The sequence below is a fragment of the Lynx canadensis genome, chromosome A2 (assembly GCF_007474595.2).
Source record: "Lynx canadensis isolate LIC74 chromosome A2, mLynCan4.pri.v2, whole genome shotgun sequence".
NCBI classification, from domain to species: Eukaryota; Metazoa; Chordata; class Mammalia; order Carnivora; family Felidae; genus Lynx; species Lynx canadensis.
Genome location: NC_044304.2, coordinates 166,405,803 through 166,425,862, shown reverse-complemented (window position 1 = coordinate 166,425,862; position 20,060 = coordinate 166,405,803). Strand labels below are relative to the sequence as shown.

At 47.4% G+C, this 20,060-nt stretch overlaps 1 protein-coding gene across 4 annotated transcripts in view; it reads right to left on the bottom strand.

The window, feature by feature from the left end:
* Positions 1-20,060, bottom strand: part of RBM33 (RNA binding motif protein 33) — a 138,935-nt gene that overhangs the window by 48,396 nt on the left and 70,479 nt on the right. For all 4 annotated transcript variants that reach the window (XM_030308889.1, XM_030308887.1, XM_030308888.1 and 1 more), the window contains one exon: positions 15,733-15,791. In XM_030308889.1, coding sequence (XP_030164749.1) covers positions 15,733-15,791 — 59 coding nt within the window. The remainder of the gene's footprint in view (positions 1-15,732; positions 15,792-20,060) is intronic.

Genomic DNA, 20,060 nt, shown 5'->3' with positions numbered 1-20,060 from the left:
ATTTAAAAAAGAGGAACAGGGGTCCTGGGTGGCTCAGTTGTTAAGCGTCCAACTTTGGCTCCAGTCACGATCTCACAGCTCATGAGTTCGAGCCCCGTGTAGGGCTCTGTGCCGACAGCTCAGAGCCTGGAGCCTGCTTTGGATCCTGTGTCTCCCTCCCTCTCTGCTCATGCTCATGCTCTGTCTCTCAAAGGTGAATAAACGTTTAAAAAACAATTTAAATAGAAGGAAGGTAATAATGAAGATTAGATCAGAAATAAATGAAATGGAAACTAAAAAAAAAAAAAAAAAAATAGAAGAGATCAATGAAATCAGGAGCTGGTTCTTTGAAAAAAACCAACAACATTAATAAACCTTTAGCCAGACTCGTAAGGAAAAATAAAAAAAGGCAGAAAGGACTCAAACAAAACCAGAAATAAAAGAGGAATAGGGTGCCTAGGTGCCTCAGTCAGTTAAGTGTCCAGTTTCAGCTCAGGTCATGATCTCACAGCTTGTGAGATCCAGCCCCACGTCGGGTTCTGTGCGTACAGCTCAGAGCCTGGAGCCTGCTTCGGATCCTGTGTCTCCCTCCCTCTCCGCCCCTCCCCTGCTCATACACATTCTCTCTCTCTCTCTCTCTCAAAAATAAATAAACATTAACAAAATTAAAAAAAAAAAAAAAAAAAAGGAAGAGCGTGCTAAATTATAACCAAGGTTGGAAGTATTACACCACTGATCGTTGACAGGCTTTCATCCTGAACTAAGGTCAGCAAACATCTGGGCCCCTAACTCACTGGCTGTGTCAGTCACTCCTAGGTTAACAAGCTGACCAAAAAAGCACAGACACAGGGAGACCGTGTCGGAAAGGACAGAAAGAATACAGTGTACTTTCTGAGAAAGCGGGGCGTCCTCTGGGGCTCCTTCCCCTTAGCCCTGAGTCCAAAGCAGCAGCACTCACTGTGAGAACTTTCTCTGAGCTCAGAACTGTGTCACCAGTCCCAGCACGGGTAAAGCCAAGTCTCAGCTGGCCAGTGTTCGGAACCTCTCCCAGAGAGCACTGCCCTCTCCTACATCAGGCAAGCCCACTGCCACCCCGTCCCAGCAGGACCCGGTCCCCCAGCGTCTACTTCTGCGTCATCCACTCCTCGAAGGCCGGACGCGGCCCAGATACAGGAGGAAGCCTCGGGGGACTGCTGCTGAAGCTGGCGTCCCTCACCCGGCTGCGTGGAGACCAGCGACCACTTCCCCTCGCCTTCCGTCCTGATTTTACTCACAACCAGGAGAAGAGGAGAGAGGTTCCTGACTTTTCTGGCCCACAAACGTGGCTGTCTTCGTTACTTCGTTTGCGAAGCCCTGATACTTACTGCCACTTTTCTCACTGGGCTCACATCATGCCAGGCTTACTGACAGCTGGAAAGCACTCGGTTTCTTCGGAAACCGGTCACAAGCAATAAATCCCATGACTGTGTCTTACTGCCCCACGGCTGTCCCCCGCTGCTGCAGCGGCTCCCAGCAGTGCCGCACATGCGGCAGCCCAACGAGGCTCTGCACAGCCTCTCCTCCTTCCGTTAGAGAGTTCATTTCAAGTCCTCCAGAGGACAGCTTTTCTCATTACAGATAAGGCAAAACGTAACTGGAAAAGCAGACTGGCGAATCCCCCCCCGTTATACGAGCGGAAGGTCTGCTAACCCGCGATTTTGACTTTGCCACGAGTTGAGATGGGGAAAGTATTCTCAACCCCCTTCATCCATTTGTAAAAGGAAAGTGACTGAATCGCGAGAATGAACTCAAGGAGAAACTGATGTGCTTAGTTTTCAATAAAAATTTCAAGCTGCCTGAGAACTAGGTACGTTCCTGGGAGATTATTTTAAATATTCACATTCTAAAGACACTTGTGGTATTAAACTGAAAATACAGCGGAATCCTAAGTCTTGCCCCTTTGGAATCTTAATATCGTGACGTTCATCTCTTCCCAGACCTTTTCTTCCACCAATTAGCCACGTGCTTGCGGCGTAACCTCCGACAGACACGGGCGCTCAAATGTTGGCAATATCGAACGAGGCCCCCCAGATTCTTTCTTCATCAGTCGTACTGAGCCAGAACTTTGGTCCACCTTCCAGCTGGTCTCTCTCGGAAAGGCGCTAACTAATAGAGGCCGGCCGGGCGGAGGGCAGTGCCGGCGGGTCGGGCTCCCTACTGCGCCCTCCAGCCCTCCCACCACCTAGCAGGCCTCTCAGGGCTCCGTCTTCTCACCTGCAGAAGGCGGGGATACCGACGGTGCCCGTTTCTCATGGGAGAAGATGAAAGAACGTGTTCGAAGTCCTTACGACAGTACCCAGCAAATAACAAAAGTTCACAGTGCTTGCCACTGTTGTCACTTTTACATGACATTTTTGTAGACAGCACTCCACTCTGTAAACGTAACACAGAGCTGCTGACAAGTGACAGGGCTCCTTATATCCTGCAAGACAGAGCAGCACAGGCCCCCTTCCTGCACTCTCACCCCAGAGTCACAGCGGAAGCCTTCACAGATGAGGCGTCACCACATCCTGGCCACTCCACCTCCGGCCGCAAACCCGCTCCCCTCCTCCCTGCTTCAGCCGGCGGGCCGGTGAGGGGCGAGACCACGGTCCGTCACATTCACCTATGTGTTTTCCCACTCGGCACAGAGCCTGGTACAGAGACGCTGACGGATATTTAATAAATGAATCGACTGCCTATTCCAGCCAGCAAGGGAATCCAGCCCCACGTGCTAATAATCTAAAATGCTACAGCGGGCTGGGCCGCCTAAGTGGCTCAGTGGGTTGAGCGTCCGACTCTGGATTTCAGCTCAGGTCATGATCTCACGGTTATGGGATCAAGCCTAGCATTGGGCTCCGTGCTGATGGTGTGGAGCCTGCTTGGGCCTCTCTCTCTCTGAAGATAAACATTTAAAAATAAATGAAATAGGGGCGCCTGAGTGGCTCAGTCGGTCGAGCATCCAACTTTGGCGCAGGTCATGATCCTGCGGTCCGTGGGTTCGTGCCCCCCGCGTCGGGCTCTGTGCTGACAGCTCGGAGCCTGGAGCCTGCTTCAGATTCTGTGTCTCCCTCCCTCTCCTCTCTGCCCCTCCCCTGCTCACGCTCTGTCTCTCTCAAAAATAAACATTAAAAAACAATTTAAGAACAAACTAAAATACCACGGGGGTTGAGCCCTGACTGCCCACGAAGCCCACAGACAGTGGATGGCCGAACGCTAGGAAGGGCGTGATGGAGGTTGGAATAGACCAAGCTGGACCCTGGGCAGTGAGCCGAGGCTCTGGGCTGAGCAGACTGAGAACAGAGCGCACCGGGACCAAAGAGAAGCCAACATCAACAGAACCCGGTCCTCTGACTTAAGTGTAGGACAAAAATCATCTCAACTTGCATGGCCGAGGTGTGGACCAGACAGGGAGCGTGGGAGGAGCACGGACTGTTCTCCGACCTGCAACCGCCCCCCAATGTTTAGAGAGTACACTTGTTCTCTGAAGGATAGACACTCGATGGGCAGTTTGTGGGATGCACTTCCAACATTGCTGCTAAGGAGCACAGCCCAGGCCTGTTTTCTTCTTGGCTCTGGACCCAACTGAGGAGTCACACACCTGTAAGATGCAGGACACATCGATAAACCACACGGGCACAGGATGACCGGAGTAAGATGGGGGGGGGGGGGGGGGAGGTCCTGCTTCGCTTCTGCTCGTTTTTGCGTTTCATTATTGCAAAGTAGCACTTAGCAACAATCGCGCACCACACACACGACAACAAGGCATTTTTCCAGGGTCCATCCTAAAGTAAACAGATCAACAAGTCAGAACTGTACGTAAGCAGGAAATGCTCATGGAACAGCAAGACACGGTAGAGGCGAGTGTAGAAGCAAAATGCGGATAGAAAAAATCCAAAGTCATTTGTAAAATATAAACAATGTAAACCAAAGACTATATACTATAAAAATAAATGACGTTGTCCAGAACTTGAGGTGTGGCTAGGTCCATATCCCAAATCTGCCTAAGCTCTGAAGAGAAGGACAGAAATCAGTAAGAAAAATTGAGTGTAATTATCTTATTATCTTGGTAATGTTACAGGACCATGGATGCTAGTGAAACATGAAACCTAACCCCGTAGTTATGATGGTGTTTGGCTTTATGTAAACATGAGCCACCCCCCGCCCCAATGAGGACAGACCTCTGATGCCCACCGTCCGTGCCCACATGTTCCCGAGCACCAGTGAGACTACATTTCACAGTCGGTCCTGCAAGGCAGTGAGGCTGGCGTCGTGACCAAGGTTCAGCAAACGGCACGTGACCGGAAGTGAAGCAGGCCGGTCCCAGACCCGGCCAGTTACACAGGAGTAACTCCCGGTTCGCCCTCTCCCCACCCGACGAGGGGGTCTTGCGGGGCCCAGAGGAGGCAGCCCCGGGGGCAAGGGGAGTGAGAAGTGAACTCTGCAGCGCCGAGCCGCCGAGGGCTCGGGACCGCTCAGTCCGTCACCCACCCCAGCCGGTCCTCCTGTGCCGGACGCTCTGGGGCCGCCACCAGGACCTTTTATGTGCGGGTGCCACGGGCCCCGGCCGTTGCTGTCCTGGCCGATGGGCGCTGTCCCTCCAGGCCTGCCCGTGCAGCTCACGGCCCTCTGCCCCAGGGCAGACGACTCGGAGGTAGGGCTTCTGCTCCAGAGCCCCCCCCCTCAGGGTCAGGCCAGGGCAAGAGCCTTTCCCTGAAAGCACACCGCAGCCCAGTCCCGCCCCCTTCCTACCTGGCGTCCCCGGCACCCGAACCCCCATCTTGGGCTCTGCTCCCGCTGGCCCAAGGCTCCAGCCCACACTACTGCCGCCAGCTGACTCACAGAGCTCCTCTACCTTCTCATTCGCTCCCTGTAACGCCCGACGAGGCACGGGGTCTGCTGACAGAAATCCCGAGCATTTAAGTATCTCGCGCACAGTCCAAGGTTAGAAAGTGGCAGAGCCCGGACTGACTCCCGGGTCACCGGCCCCCCCACAGCACATCCACTCACCCACTGTGCTCATGATGAACAGGAAACGGCGGGGAGTAACTTCACTTCCCTTGGTCTGTCTCGGTGTTTTATTATCACGTACGTACATGTAATTGTGTGAGAGAGTGTGTGAGTGCTTTGGAAGTCAAGAAAACCAATAAATACCAAATCAAGTCTAAAGTCAGACAGCCAAGGAAATTCCATGGCTGCCTGAACAGGTAAAAGAAATTAGCAGTTCTTACCTGAGCAGCCTATGAGAAATTGATAAAGGAAGCAGGACCGGAGATGCTGTCTACAATGCAGAAGAAAGAGCTGACTCAAGATGAGTAAGCAAGGGAAATTTCTGGCTTTGGCAGTTTGTCCAAAAGAGTAAGAATGGAAACAGAGGGTTTGTGCAGGTGTAACCTTGAAACCACAGGTGACACCTGCAAGGTGTGATAAGCCAGGGCAGCCAGGTGGAGGGCAGCGAGTGCCAGGGATGACCGACTACGGCAGGCCACGTGCGGGCCGAAAGACACCAGGAGCACACGCTGAGCAGTGCGGCTGAAGGAGGCCGGCACGGGGAAGAGAGAGCTTTACTGGTACCTGCATCAGACCCTACCAGAAAGCAGCCCGCCTCCGAGGTGCCAAAGCCTGCGTGAGGGCCAGATGGCAGGAAGATTAGAGAAAAGGAGCAGACACTGCAAGACAGATTATTCAAAAAGAAAGTCCGCGGCTGGTCCGTGAAATAAACCAGAGTGACAACGGTTACTTCTCTGGAGAGACCAGATCCTGGCGGACACAAGGGCGAAACCATCTGGGGAAGACACGTGGGCCCCTCCTCCCCTCCACTTGCCTCAACGGGTAACAGAACCTGAGGGCCTGAATGCTTACGTGAAGTTTAAAACTTGAACGCTTTAAGATCGTAAAATCTTCTGAGTGTTATCGGTACTGGCTTTCCGAAACAGAAATTTAACAACCAGCAGGCATCTTCAAGCTCACAATGCCATTTTCCTCACTGGTTTTGATTCCATTTTGAACATGGATGGCACTTCCTTTCCCTACACTGACACAACTTAAATTCTGGCCATAAGTTTGAGCCACATGGAAAAGATTGCTAATTGCCTACCTACTTTAGATTCTCACTTCTTCCTGAGTGATACAGGGGCAACACTGCCCACCTAAAACCCTGAACTTGTCACAGTGGGCCGGGGGCTCTCGGGAGGCTCACTGGGGGCTGCCTCAGCGGGCACGCACCTTTTGTCCCTCCCTCCTCCTCTTTTGGCCTGCGATTTGAGTAGGAAAAACATAGGTCCCTGATAACACCACAGAACTGCTATCCCAACCCAGAACTTGTTCATTTTTATGCAAAAACACGCCACTTGGTTTAAGTCACTGTTCAAAGAATTTTGTTATGTGCAGCCTCATTCGCATCCTGACTCACCAAGTCAACGTCGTATCTTCTGCAAACACGGTGCCAGGAAACGGGCAGAACAAGTAACTTTCCCTTTAAGGGGTGAGGACACTCAGGTTTACGGAGCCAGAAGCGGACTGGCCCAAGTTACACTGCCCCCACACAGCTCAGGACGAAAATGCACATTTTCAGATTCTCGCTTTTATTATAAAGTGCTCTTTCTGCTGTCACACACTGCCGCTGGGACCAGCGTGTCTTCAGCAGGCCACGGCTCCAGTGTGGCATTCACCACCTCAGAGGCTCTCCTGATGCGAGCATTCATTGAAGAACTTGTAGCGTTTCACGGGTATAAAGGATAATAAATTACCAATTCCCTCCACCAAACGCACAATTATTTTAAGACCGTTAGTGAGCTGCGAACACCTCACTTACCAGAACTTTCAGCACTAATTCTCCTGCCTTTTGAAAGAAAAGGCTACCTTAATCCTCTTGGCTAATTGCTCTATTTTGCTTTTCTTTCTATCCCTTTAAGAGTCTCAGGTAAAACATTATCATTCTTTCTCATAGAATTCTTACACAAACTGCACTCTGGCATGTTCCGCATCTCTTGTTAATTACATGATGTTATCTGTGTTAATCCTACTCAAGAAGGACTGACAACTTCAACCACAAAAAAAAAAAAAAAAAAAAAAAAAAAAGGCACTCTGCATAAATTGCTTAGCCCAAAGTTAATCGTATAATGCGGAAAAGAAAGAGGTTCTAACAGCTATTGTAGGACTTATCAGCTTCCCTAACAGGGTCAGTCAGTATATTTTAATAAGACTAATTAAATACCTTAACAATGTCATTGAAACTTCATGAATCTTTCAATGAATTACAACCTTCCTTTGCAGCATGTTTTCATTTATCAAGCTCACTTAAAATGCAAAGAACCATATAAGAAACCAACAGACGCTTAAGAACGACTCTCAGCTAATTCTCATTCAATGTGGGTCAAACGCAGAGAATACAGACCACTAGTGACCCCTCGCATAATTAAAATTATACCCTCTATCACAATATTAATCCTCTTACCTCAGTGCTTTCCACAGATCTTTTTTCTTTCAGGTTGTGCCTCGTTTAATACCTACATTCATTTTCTTAAAAGGCGTTTTTGTGTTTAGAGGTGCTTTCTAAACATTTGAAGAAGCGTGTGCCCAGGGTCAGCACTGCTCCCCACGCGGACCTGAACACATGAAGACAGCGTGCTGGCTCCAGCAGAGAAACTAGAGCATGCACTCCCAAGCAGGACACCTTTAACTCAGTACAAAGTACTGCTTCTGATGAACAGACTAGAGACTGTGTACCCACCTAAGTCATACGTTGGAAAGCCATAACTTTATCCCTGTCCCTTGCCCCTCCCGTTCTTCCCAAACACCCCACGCAAGCACAGTGCCTGCTCCCCCACAGCACTGGGTCGTGACACTCGCATCTTAAATACAGCTAGGATCCACTTTAGCAGATCCAATCATTTTTATCCAGTTTACTGACATGCGTTTTAATATTTTGCGAGGAAGGGAGAGCCACACCACGACTGAGACTCCGACTGCCTTGGTTGCACAACCCTACTTCTTGTGGCCAAAAAGACTCAGTTCCCCCATCTGTAAAGCGGAGAAAAGGATACCTCCCTATGGTTGTTGAACACAAGCTCTGAGCAAAATCTGGAACACAGTAATCACTCAGTAATTTCTTTTTTTTATTTCCCAATGAACTTCAACAGCACGTGCTCCAGGGAGATGTGTTTCCTCACTCAAAAAAAAAAGTCGGGGCGCCTGGGTGGCTCTGTTGACTGAGTATCTGACTTCAGCTCAGGTCATGATCTCACGGTTCGCGAGTTCGAGCCCCGCGTCAGGCTCTGTGCTGACAGTTCGGAGCCTGGAGCCTGCTTCGGATTCTGTGTCTCCCTCTCTCTCTGCCCCTCTCCTGCTTGTGCTCTGTCTCTGTCTCTCAAAAATGAATAAATGTAAAAAAAAAAAAAAAAATAGGGAAAAAAAAAGTGAGTTAAAAAGCAGAAGAGCAGCATCAGCTCTGCCAACTGCAAATGCGGTCTGTGCGCAAGTCCTCCTCCGCAAGTGCACCTCCCACGCGGGCCATCACTCCCATCTCCCACCAGGGAATGACAACCGTGTTCACACAAAACACTAGACACAAACGTTTATACCAACTCTCTTCGTTGAGAGCCAGAGACTAGCAAAATCCAGATGTCGAAGGGATAAACGGACTGTGGTACATCCATTCAGTGGAATAATACCTACCAATTAAAAAAGACAAATCCCTTACGGGCGCAATCTCAAGAGCACTGTGGCGAGGGAAAGCAGCCAGACTCAAAGCAAACATCCCACAGGAGTCCACTCACAGGACATGATTTCAATGAAAGAGAACGCGGCGGTTGCTGGGGGGCTCGGCGGGGAGAGGCGTGACCACAGAAGGGGCAGCGCGAGGAAGCCCTCTGAGCGGCAGGACTGCGCGCTCTCTCTCTCTCTCTCTCTCTCTCTCTCAAGTGTGGTGAGCACACAACTGAATGCACTTACAAAAACTCACCAGCTTGCACATCAAAAGGAAAAGGACGAAACTGTAAAAATTTTTTAAAACTCTAACTTTTGGGAAGAAATGCTTTCAGGTCCTTTATAATAAAATAGGGCCTCTTTCAAAGTGTATCTTAAAAATGCATTTCAACAACTGGAGCACCTGGGTGGCTCAGTCAGTTAAGCATCTGACTCGATCTCAGCTCGGGTCACAATCTCACGGTTGCGAGTTCAAGCCCCGCATCGGGCTCTGCGCTGACAGCACGGGGCCTGCTTGGGACCCTCTATCCCTCTCTCTCTGCCCCTCCCCCACTTATGTATGCATAAGCTCTCGCTCTCAAAATAAATGAACATTTAAACAAATGCATTTCAACAGAACTATAGGTCTTCAAAGACTCAGGGAAAACAAATATTTAAAATAAAAACCGGTGTGCTTTGTAGGACACGTCGATAAAAACAGGCCATCAAGATTTTCTTGGCACACGTAAGAGGTTCTAAGACTGAAAATTTGTGTTCTTGTCAACAACACATTGGCCACATTACCACTTTACAGACTGGCAAACCGCACTCCGTTTAAGTCTACTATTTATGAAAGGGTGTGGGAAAGGTTTTCATCTCAACGTGGAAGGTTTTAACTTGGCCGAAAACTCAACAAAACCGTGTAGCAAACGCTTTCACAATGTGGCTTACTGGCTCACTTAACTGTATGAGAAACCCACTTCCTGTGACTTGAGCAAGTGCTCCCAGGTCTCTGAGGTCTCTCCGTGCGGACCCCACCCACCCTCTCTCTGCCCAGCACACAGCGTATGCCGGCAGGACAGCGAGTCGACGGGGTGCAGGATCTCATCGCCGCCATACTTAATGGCTGTTACCGTGGTGTTTAGCTGTTCCTCCTACTGCTGCAGATGGGAATTCATTGATATGATTAAATTTGATGGTATGATAATGTATGGTAATCACGATTAATCAGAAACCCACCAGCAAACGGAGGATGTTGGGTATTATGTCACCTGCATTTTAAACTGCATTCTCTCCTTGCGAGCCTGACGACATTTGACAGCTGGAAGGCTCTCATCCCACACTCGCCTGCTACTACTCATAGGTCTGGTAAGAGAAAATGCCCATCATTCCTTCCCGATCTTAAGTGCTAATAATTACACGGCATTGCAGGCAGGTTGTAAAAACAGTTAGCGGTTCAAAAGAAAGACTGGAATAAAGTCTAGATTCACATCTGCAAGGGCTCTAATCAGAGAGAAATGGAATTGGAGGCAGCAGTCTCATCAAACATGATTTGCATGAAATGCCATATAAAACACATCCAGGACGTTGTCAATCAGCAGCACCTGATACCACACGCATGCTCCACGGGCACAGAGCTCCCTGGGACCTACCTGCACGGCACTGTCACTGCACAGTAAGCACAGATGGAAATCAAAACCTAAAACTAAAAACGAACGTGATTGCTCAGAAGACTACTTGAAACTCATCAGCAGTCTTTTTTTTAAACATAATATTTAGTTTGAATTCAAACTAAAGTCCCTGAAAAATGATTCAGCAGCCAAAGCACTTGGTATTGAAGTGGCTACCCTGAAATACCAGCATTCACCCAGTACATCGATTCAGAATCAATGACTGAATAGGTGTTTAAAACCCCCTCGGTCAAGAATCTTTACAACGTGCGTCACTCGGGGTTTAGCCATACGCTTAAAAACAGCAATTGCGCGGACACCTAAAACACATTAGGTCAGCAAAATCTCAAAGCGACACTTTAAAAGATTATCAACCGACATTCTAGTGTTACTTTTCTAAGTGGGCAAACATTAAAAACAATAAACATCACTTCGAGGATAAATACGTAACTGGACGATATACTTATGGGCCAAGAAAAGACTCCAAACTTTCCATCAGTGACAAAAACGTCAGCCTTCGTGGAAAGGGACACCAATCAGACTAACAAGTAAAACAAAGAGCCTTTGAAAACGAGCACAGAATTCACAGACACCAAGACAGGCGCTCACCCGCAGGGCGGTGCACCAGCGTCCCGACCCCACCGCCCCACCAACACCACGAAAGGAAACCACGACCGTCTGTGGGGCAACACTCGAGCCTTCACACGAGTGAAAATGCTTCACGAGAGGAGACGGACGGTAGGCGGCTGGGCGGCAAGACCGGACGGAGCACGAGAGCTGGGGCGGAGGGAGGGACGACCAGCGGCGGCTCCTGTGCGTGGCCACTGCTCCGACGGCCGAGACGCATTTTACACGTGGCAGAGTCACATCGCGGGACAAAAATGAGGACGAAGAGAATTCGTTCTCTGATGACGCTACCAACCGAGTTATGTTTACATTTCAAACAAAGGTTCAGAAGACCGACTGGAAAAAAGAAAACAGTCTGGGAATTAAAGTTTGGGACAAGAAATGTTCTAGAACGCAGCACTAACAGCTGTGTCCGTGGCTAAAATTAAATACACGGATCTGATTCTTAGGTGGAAACCTAAATTACAAAGCACATCACCGAATTCCATAAACGAGGGAACCGGGGGTGGGGGCTGGAGGGGGGGGCAGCCCATTGAGACACCAAGACGGACACGACCACAGAAAGGCACCTCGATGTCAAGAGCTAAAACGGTATTTTCCAAAAAGATCAAACATAGGGAAGCTTTTCTTACGATATTTGTTACTTTGACATTCAAATCTTTGCTTTAAAAACTGTTTAAATTCCCTAAATAAAATTCATCAACAGGACATAAAGATATTAGTTTTGCTACTAAATCAAGCATAGCTAAGAATACCATATTTTGGCCTAAGATTTTAGTTTTTAAAAATAATTTTAACGAATCCTATGAAAAATAGGTTTAATATTAGGCTGTCTAGAGTTCTGATTTTTTAAATTAAAAATTCAAGGTATTATCACTTAATACAATTTGTAGGCATACTAGTTCTAAGTTAAGAATTTCTCAAGGTTTCATAAAATTGTCAAACAAAATGGACTTTTAAGAAAGTAAAGCTTGCCACTGTTGGGGAAGAGAAGGAATACCTCAGCATTAATACTAACTCCTTTAAAACTTGGAAATCTAGGGGTGCCTGGGTGGCTCAGTCGGTTAACTGTCCACCCGACTTTGGCTCAGGTCATAATCTCAGGGTTCACGGGTTCATTGAAGCCCTGCGTCAAGCTCTGAGCTGTCACCTCGAGCCTCCTTCGGATTCTGCGTCTCCCTCTCTCTCTGCCCCTCCTCCTCTGCTGGCGCTCTGCCCCACCCCCTCACAAATAAAATATTAAAAAAAATTAAAACTTGGAAATCTAGTGGTACTTCAACTGACTGCCTTTTTTTACTCTTTAGTCCATCAAGTAGAGCTTAATTCCTATATACTTATATACTTAAATGAGCATGATATAATGCACATTATGTATCAATGAAAACAAGTAAAAAATTAAATAACACAACGCCTCTCTACACAACTCATTTTATGTAGGGTTCATCATTACCTGAATCAGTAGACTTCCTCGGCACACAAAAAGATCTGAATCACAGAAATGTACTGAGCAAAGGGAAGTTCACTGTAATCTCGTCTCTCCCCAGCCTAAGCTCCTCTAATGAACCCCCACTGTCCCCAGGACAGGTGGCGCTTCTGTTGACAGCTTCATACCGCTCGCTCGTGTTTCAGGACAACCCGACCCGTGTCTGCAGATCAACTTCTGCACGGAGTCCTACTCCCTGTGCCCAGGAGAACTGGCCGAGCCCTGGGCCTTGTTCACGGAAAGTGTGGATGCAGAGTGACTGAACGAGTGACACGGCAATCCTATACTGAGTTACAAGACTACAGGGAACTTCACTTAGCTCAGATTTCTGTGATTCAGATCTTTTTTGTGTGCCAAGGAAGTCTATGATTCAAAGAGACTCCATGAGGATTCTGAAGTCAGGTTTCCTAATGCAAATGTTATATCAACAGGGGGGTGGGGGGGTGGAGAGGAGAAGGCAGGAGGCAGGAAGAGTGTCATTTTACAAAGTAAAATTCAGTTTAGCAAAAGTTAATAGGACAGCCCCTAGGGCACACCACCACCACCACTAGGAAATCTCCCAGGGGCTCTGTTAGAACACAGCAATACTATCCCCACTGATTGCAGAATTTTACTCTGGTCACAACTGGCTTATATCGCTATGCTGATCTGTTTTATGGTTTGGGACTAAACACTAGGCAGAGGCGTGAGGCATAAAGGAGAAACTCACATGTTCACAAAACTACATTTACACAGACAGCAACCAAGTTTAGTCCAGTAGTAGAAAAGGAAAAAAAAAATTTATTCAAAAAAGATCTGGTGTACGTAAAAAAACAGCAGATGGCCCAGAGTTGGTCTCCATTCCTAGTATTTTAATGAACTTTTAAAAACATACTGCCTCTAGTATATTTCTGATTTTTTTTTTTAATTTTTAAGTAATTTCTACACCCAACATGGGGTTCAAACTCACAACACGGAGATCAAGTCACACGCTCCAACGACTGGGCAAATCAGGCACCCCACCTCAAGTGTATTTTTTAAAAACAGATTCCACATCTGATTACTTTCCCTAAGGAAGATTGATTACAGAAATAAGAGCAGGGCATTTTCAAGACCATAAGTTCACCGTAAATTCAGCTTAAGATCTAGCATTTGGGGCTTAAAGAAAGACACAATACACACTAAATAACGATAAATAACTGAGCTAAAGAAAAATCTCTCCTCTCATATCATACACATGACTAATCTGTACCCAACTATTTCCTATAGCCCATACATACTTTCCATCTCAAAAGCAGTAACAAAACAAAACTGACATGTTGCAGAAACTTTTCCAAAAGCAATTCAACAGTACTCACTACCCTCAACGCCCCGTAACAGTACTCATGACCCTCAGAGTACTATATATATACATTCAGTTTCAGAGTACCCAGCCGGCTCAGTCAGTGGAGCTTGTGACTCTTGATCTGGTGGTTGTAGGTCCAAGCCCCATGTTGTGTTTAGAGATTACTTAGAAATAAAATCTTTAAAAAATAAATTAATAAGTTCAATTTACATAGAAATTGTCTCCTATTATCCGCTTATAATATCCTCCAGTATTATGCACTTTGCTTCTTCTAGGAGAGGATACAATCACATTTGCACAATTGAAAAATACAAGGAGCGCCTGGGTGGCTCAGTCAGTTAAGCGTCCGACTTCGGCTCAGGTCATGATCTCACGGTTTGTGGGTTCGAGCCCCGCATCGGGCTGTGTGCTGACAGCTCAGAGCCTGGAGCCCGCTTCGGATTCTGTGTCTCCCCTTCTCTCTGCCCCACCCCTGCTCATGCTCTGTCTCTCTCTGTCTCAAAAATAAAAAGAAACATTAAAAAAAAAAAATTTTTTTTTAAAGAAAAATACAAGTAGATGAAAACTGCAATTATTCTAATTTTATATTAGTAAACACGTTTTTATAAAAATATCAATTACATACAATATTGCTGTTTTTAACTAGCTTTTAGAACGTTATGAGTCACTTAAAGGAAAAATTAGTTAATATAAGGGAATAAAACCAGTAAGAACCAGTTCTAGGAACCATGCCATAATTCATAAAAAACTACAAATCAAAGAGGTTTCTAAAAAATACTCTGAATCTTAACTACTGATTGCATTTTTGAATAATCATCTGCCTATACACCTAGAACCTTCATTAAAACCTTTCTGTTAAGTGCCTTCTATAAATATGCTATCTACTTAAGTATCAAAGGTAGAGTCAAATACATCTTTTAGATATTTCCTGAAAATCAGATTTAGTCTCAACAAAACTACATCTGTTTTACACACAAACGATATTAAAATTTTATGGTCCAGTCCATTTTTCTTCGACATTGGTTTTACAAAGAACATATCTTCTTTGATTTAATGAAACCAAGAACTAACGACAACTCTAATCCAAAACTCAGATAGAACAATTTACTTAAACAGATACATTATTTAATGGACATTATTCTTCTGGTTAGGATAAGCAAGGAAAGCACACTGCAAAGCGTGGAGTGGGAGAATGTGTGTGTTCTTTTAAAGAAAGTTGAAAGAGAAAAACCTTCATTTTATTTTTTTATTTATTTATTTTATTTTTTCAACATTTATTTATTTTTGGGACAGAGAGAGACAGAGCATGAACGGGGGAGGGGCAGAGAGAGAGGGAGACACAGAATCGGAAACAGGCTCCAGGCTCCGAGCCATCAGCCCGGAGCCCGACGCGGGGCTCGAACTCACGGACCGCGAGATCGTGACCTGGCTGAAGTCGGACGCTTAACCGACTGCGCCACCCAGGCGCCCCAAAACCTTCATTTTAAAATATAAAACCAATAGTTCATGAAGACTTTTGAGACTTGGGTTTTTTTTTTTAAACAAGCAGAGTTCTCATGAGTGCTCCCTAGAATCTCACACACGTGCCCACACGTACACAACTTCACACGTGTGTGCATGCACGTGTATGTGTGCACACACACACTCAAGGCCCTTTCTCACTGAACACAAGGCAATAATGAAATCAAAATTCATAGTCTTTAACATGAAAAGCATTGCATGATGATCCTAATTCAACAATTTTACAGTTAAACCAAATTAATTCCATTCTCAGAAATCCATTGGCGTGTAAGCTGTTAACAAACATTTCCCACTACAAAAACCACTGTCAGTATTTACAAACCTCGACCCTTATTTTGGTTGGAACCACCTGTATTTGCTGCATTAGTATCTCTTAGTAAACGCATGCTCACCCCCTCAGACCAGGAGGAGCAGCTGCTACTCACAGGGAATCTCTGCGGCCCCACAGCAGGTCTCGGCTGGCTGGGAACTGGCAGCAAGGGCACTGTGGAAAAACACCTTTTGTTACAAACACGGTTCACTTCACAAACAAACCCACCAAAAGAGAAATACACCAAGTCTAGTATCAAACACGCATCACGCGTCAATTACATGTAACATACGAAGTTTACGCTTAAGCTAAGTGCTTAGTGGTTTACAAGCCCATAAAAGGGAAAGAGAAAGCAGGACGCTTGTCCCCATACAACAGCATACGCAGAAGCTTCAATTTCAACAGGGAATTTCTATTTAGAATTAAAATGTTTTGCAATGAGAGAAGAGATTACTCCTCTAAAATAAAAAACGGCTTTTGTGTTTCACATCCATATCCAAGTTATCCAGACTATCTAATCCAATTACATTTTCTGACTCCAATCAAATACAAATTCAAATCTAAATCCTCTAGAATCATGAAAAAGAGGGAGGGAGGGAGGGAGGGGAGGGAGGCAGAGAAAGGAAAACACACATACCCATGGTACTGTTACAAAGAACAATCTATTAAACAATCTCCTATGCCAAGACTTTGTTTGTTTTTGGTTTGTGTTTTTAAACAAGCAGAACACTCCAACAGATCTACCAGAAGAACATGAAATCACATAATTCTCAAACAGACATTTTATAGAAGGGAAGAAGCCACATGTTATACCCTGGGGCTAAATCAGGTATGTTTACACTATTTAAAAAGTATGTTACACTGAACTTGATTTTGAAGGGGGAGAAAGAAACACCGCCCGGGCAGGGACTGCCGCAGGGTAGTGCGCTGCATTTTTCATTAAAATGTGCAGCCAGATACATCTAGTAAGCTCTCAGGCTGTCAGCTGTCAGGGGCTGAGTTGTGCCCCCCTCCCCAAATGCATATGCCGAAGTCTCCGTCCCTAGTACCTCCAAACGGGACCGCATCTGGGCAAGGGGCCTTTAAAGAGGGGATTAAGGAAAAACGAGGTCACGTGGGTGGGCCTGGATCCAGTATGACTGGTGTCCTTATAAGAGGACAGACCACAGACACACACACGGAACACACATGGGGACACATGAGGACACAGAGAAAATAATGGTAGTAACAGTAACATCACATACCATATTTTTAGTTTAAGAAACGTCTGGTACATGAGAAATACACTTTTCCGACGACTTTAGAATTGGAACGCTAAGATCAATTTTATTTACTATAAGTACTCAAGGAACTCTATATATTAAGACTTATGATGAGGGTCATACTTCCACAGGTCCAATTTAAAGTAATAGTGTGGGGTCACCTGGGTGGCTCAGTCGACTAAGCGTCCGACTTCGGCTCAGGTCATGATCTCGCGGTTCATGGGTTCAAGCCCCACATCAGGCTCTGTGCTGTCAGCACGAAGCCTGGAGCCTGCTTCGGATCCTCTGTCTCCCTCTCCCTAGGCCCCTCCCCTGCTTGCTCACTCTCAATCTCTCTCGAAAATAAATATATCTATATTTATATTGTGTGTGACAGAAAGAAACTTAACTTCAATAAAATGCAAAGTCCTTTCAAGTCCTTCTGCTCCTTGAAAGCCTAATCCAATGAGTCAAAACTTCAAAATGAGAGGAGGTCAATTTGAGAGACTTTACGTAAAACAGGATGCAGCCCCCAACTCGATACGGCCTCCTACAAGGCACTGGGGGATAAATCGATTTATCTAGGGCAAAATATTAGATTATGAAATGGAGGAAGAAACAGAGTATCTCTGACCTCAAAAGATTATAATGAAAGTGAAGAAGGGGGCGCCTGGGTGGCGCAGTCGGTTAAGCGTCCGACTTCAGCCAGGTCACGATCTCGCGGTCCGTGAGTTCGAGCCCCGCGTCGGGCTCTGGGCTGATGGCTCGGAGCCTGGAGCCTGTTTCCGATTCTGTGTCTCCCTCTCTCTCTGCCCCTCCCCCGTTCATGCTCTGTCTCTCTCTGTCCCAAAAATAAATAAACGTTGAAAAAAAATTAAAAAAAAAAAAAAGAAAGTGAAGAAGAAACTACGTATTAAACAACATAAAGACAATGGTTTTAAAATTAAGTGCCAAATACAAAGTACCCAGACTTTCAAGCCTATGTGCCACTTATTTTTAAACTTCGGATTTAAACATCAATTCCTATCGGATACCCAGATGCCTACAATACAGTGAAAAGATTAAAAAATTTAAGTCTTTTTAACGATCTCTGGGGAGAAATCTGATTATAATTAACAGATTCCTTACACAGAAGCCTTCTTTTTAGTCGGCCTTTTTTTTTTCTTTTTAGTAAACGGTAAAAAGCAACAAAAAAGAAAGAAGGGAAAAAGAATAAAAGTTAACAGAGGAGCACATCTGAGAACACGTGATCAGAAACCCAGCGTGGCGAGAAGGCCTTGGTTTGCCAAGTGTCCCTCAGGAGCTCCGTGGTCCCCTGGGGCTCAAAAGCAGACAGTCACTTCCACCAGCTGCCTTCCTCTGCACCATGAGCACAAGATAACTGAGAACTTGCACTGCTAGCAGAACCTTGAACTTGGAATATTTGATATTTAACCTTTTTCTTTCTATTGACTAAACTGGTTGAGTTTTCGATTCATTACAACAGTTTTTAATAGGGTAAAGGCTGGAAAACAAGTTAAATTTCCATCAAAACTGGTTAATTATAATATGGTGGAACACCCCTCACCCTTGAGAATATGCACCATGAGGAAAAGATGTGCTTACGCTGTCACTTTCTCACGTGCCTTCCAACGGCCTAAGTCTCCGTGAACACAGGTCTGGCTAGTCTACGTCACACGCACAGCGGACGGCCTTGCCCTCCGGGAAGAGCCGTGGTTTCTACTTAAGCTCACTCGCTCACACTGAACGGACCATTCTTCGATGGTGTTCTGCGGGTACGCCAAGCTAGCAGTCTCTGCTCTCTCCCCATGCGGGCGCAATCTCAGGATCGAAGGTGCGTTCAAGAGAAGGAACGCCGGCTCTATGGCACCCAGCTTCGCGTGGAAACTCTTCGGCTGGTTCTGAGCGCTGAAAAACTACTGTCAGAAAGCTGACCTTCTATCTGCCGAAACAGGAGCCACGCGGTGCGAGGCCTGCGCTTTCAGGCTGCTAACCGTGAGGCACGCGACTTTCCTACCTGAAGACACCTTGGGGTTTCCTTAGAGCTTCCCAGTCTGCACGTCTCACACTAGATTTTTATCAGGCTGAAGAGAATCTGTGCACCTTGCCAACTGCCAGGTCTGCGCTCAGCGTACACGAGGAAATACATGAAAACGGATGCGACCTCAGGAGAACCGTTCCGACAAATCAGACCGGCGGCAGCTGCCTGTCTTGGGAAGCCGCTGTGGGAAGGGCTCCGTTACTGAGCCGTCCTCCCCCTTCCCAGGGGCACAGCTGCCGGAGGAGCCGCGGGCGGCGCGCTAGGCACGGGGGCCACCGCGCTTCAGTGCCTTGAGGGCGCAGAACGCGGGCGGAGGCCGCCGAGAGATCCCAATATAAGGTGGGGGCGGGCGGAGGGTCGGTTGGGGGTCAGGGACGGGCTTGGACTCTGCCTCCCTGGCGTATGAAACAAGAGCAGTCTCCCATAACGCGGACCCCACGCCCTAGGCCAGCCTGCCCCCGTCACTAACACCGACGTCGCTCCAAGGGCACAGCACAGTCTCAGACACCTCCAGGCCGCTGGCCTCCTCCCACACATCAAGCCCTATCTTGGGCTTCTTTCCCCAACTTCTGGAACTCCGGGATTCCAAGCGCAGTGTCAGCAGAACGCATGGTGGCCTCAGCCCTCCCCGCCGTCGCTCAGAGGGAAGCAGAACGCTCCCAGGGACGGGCCACCTTCCTCCCGCGGGAGGGCGGGGTCCTTCGCGGCCGTCAGTGCTGTTTCGTCAGTGCTGTTTCGGAGCCCGGCGTGGGAGCTCACGTTGTCAGGGGAGTCACACGCCACACCCGCTGCTGTCGGGCTCCCGTGTCCCGGAGCTCAGCTCCCGTCCCACCACGGCCTCCGGCACCGGCCCGCTCCTTCGTCTTGGCAGAGGCCGTGCTTCCTGCGCCCTGCCTCTTGGGTCCCTGACTGCGGTCCCTCCACCTCACTGCGGCCACATCCAAGGCCCGGTCACGGTCAGTGACCCATTTTCCCGCAGTCCCTACGCAGCCCCTCCTGCGTCCCAGACAGTGACTCCACCTCCCTTCACTCGTTACGCGCAACGCCACCCTCTACTGCTCTGTCGACACCTCGACTCCAGTGAACGCGACACTGTGTCCACGCTACCCCACCACGCTGCGGCCTGACTCCGGGCTCACGACCGCCCAGCCTACCACCCGG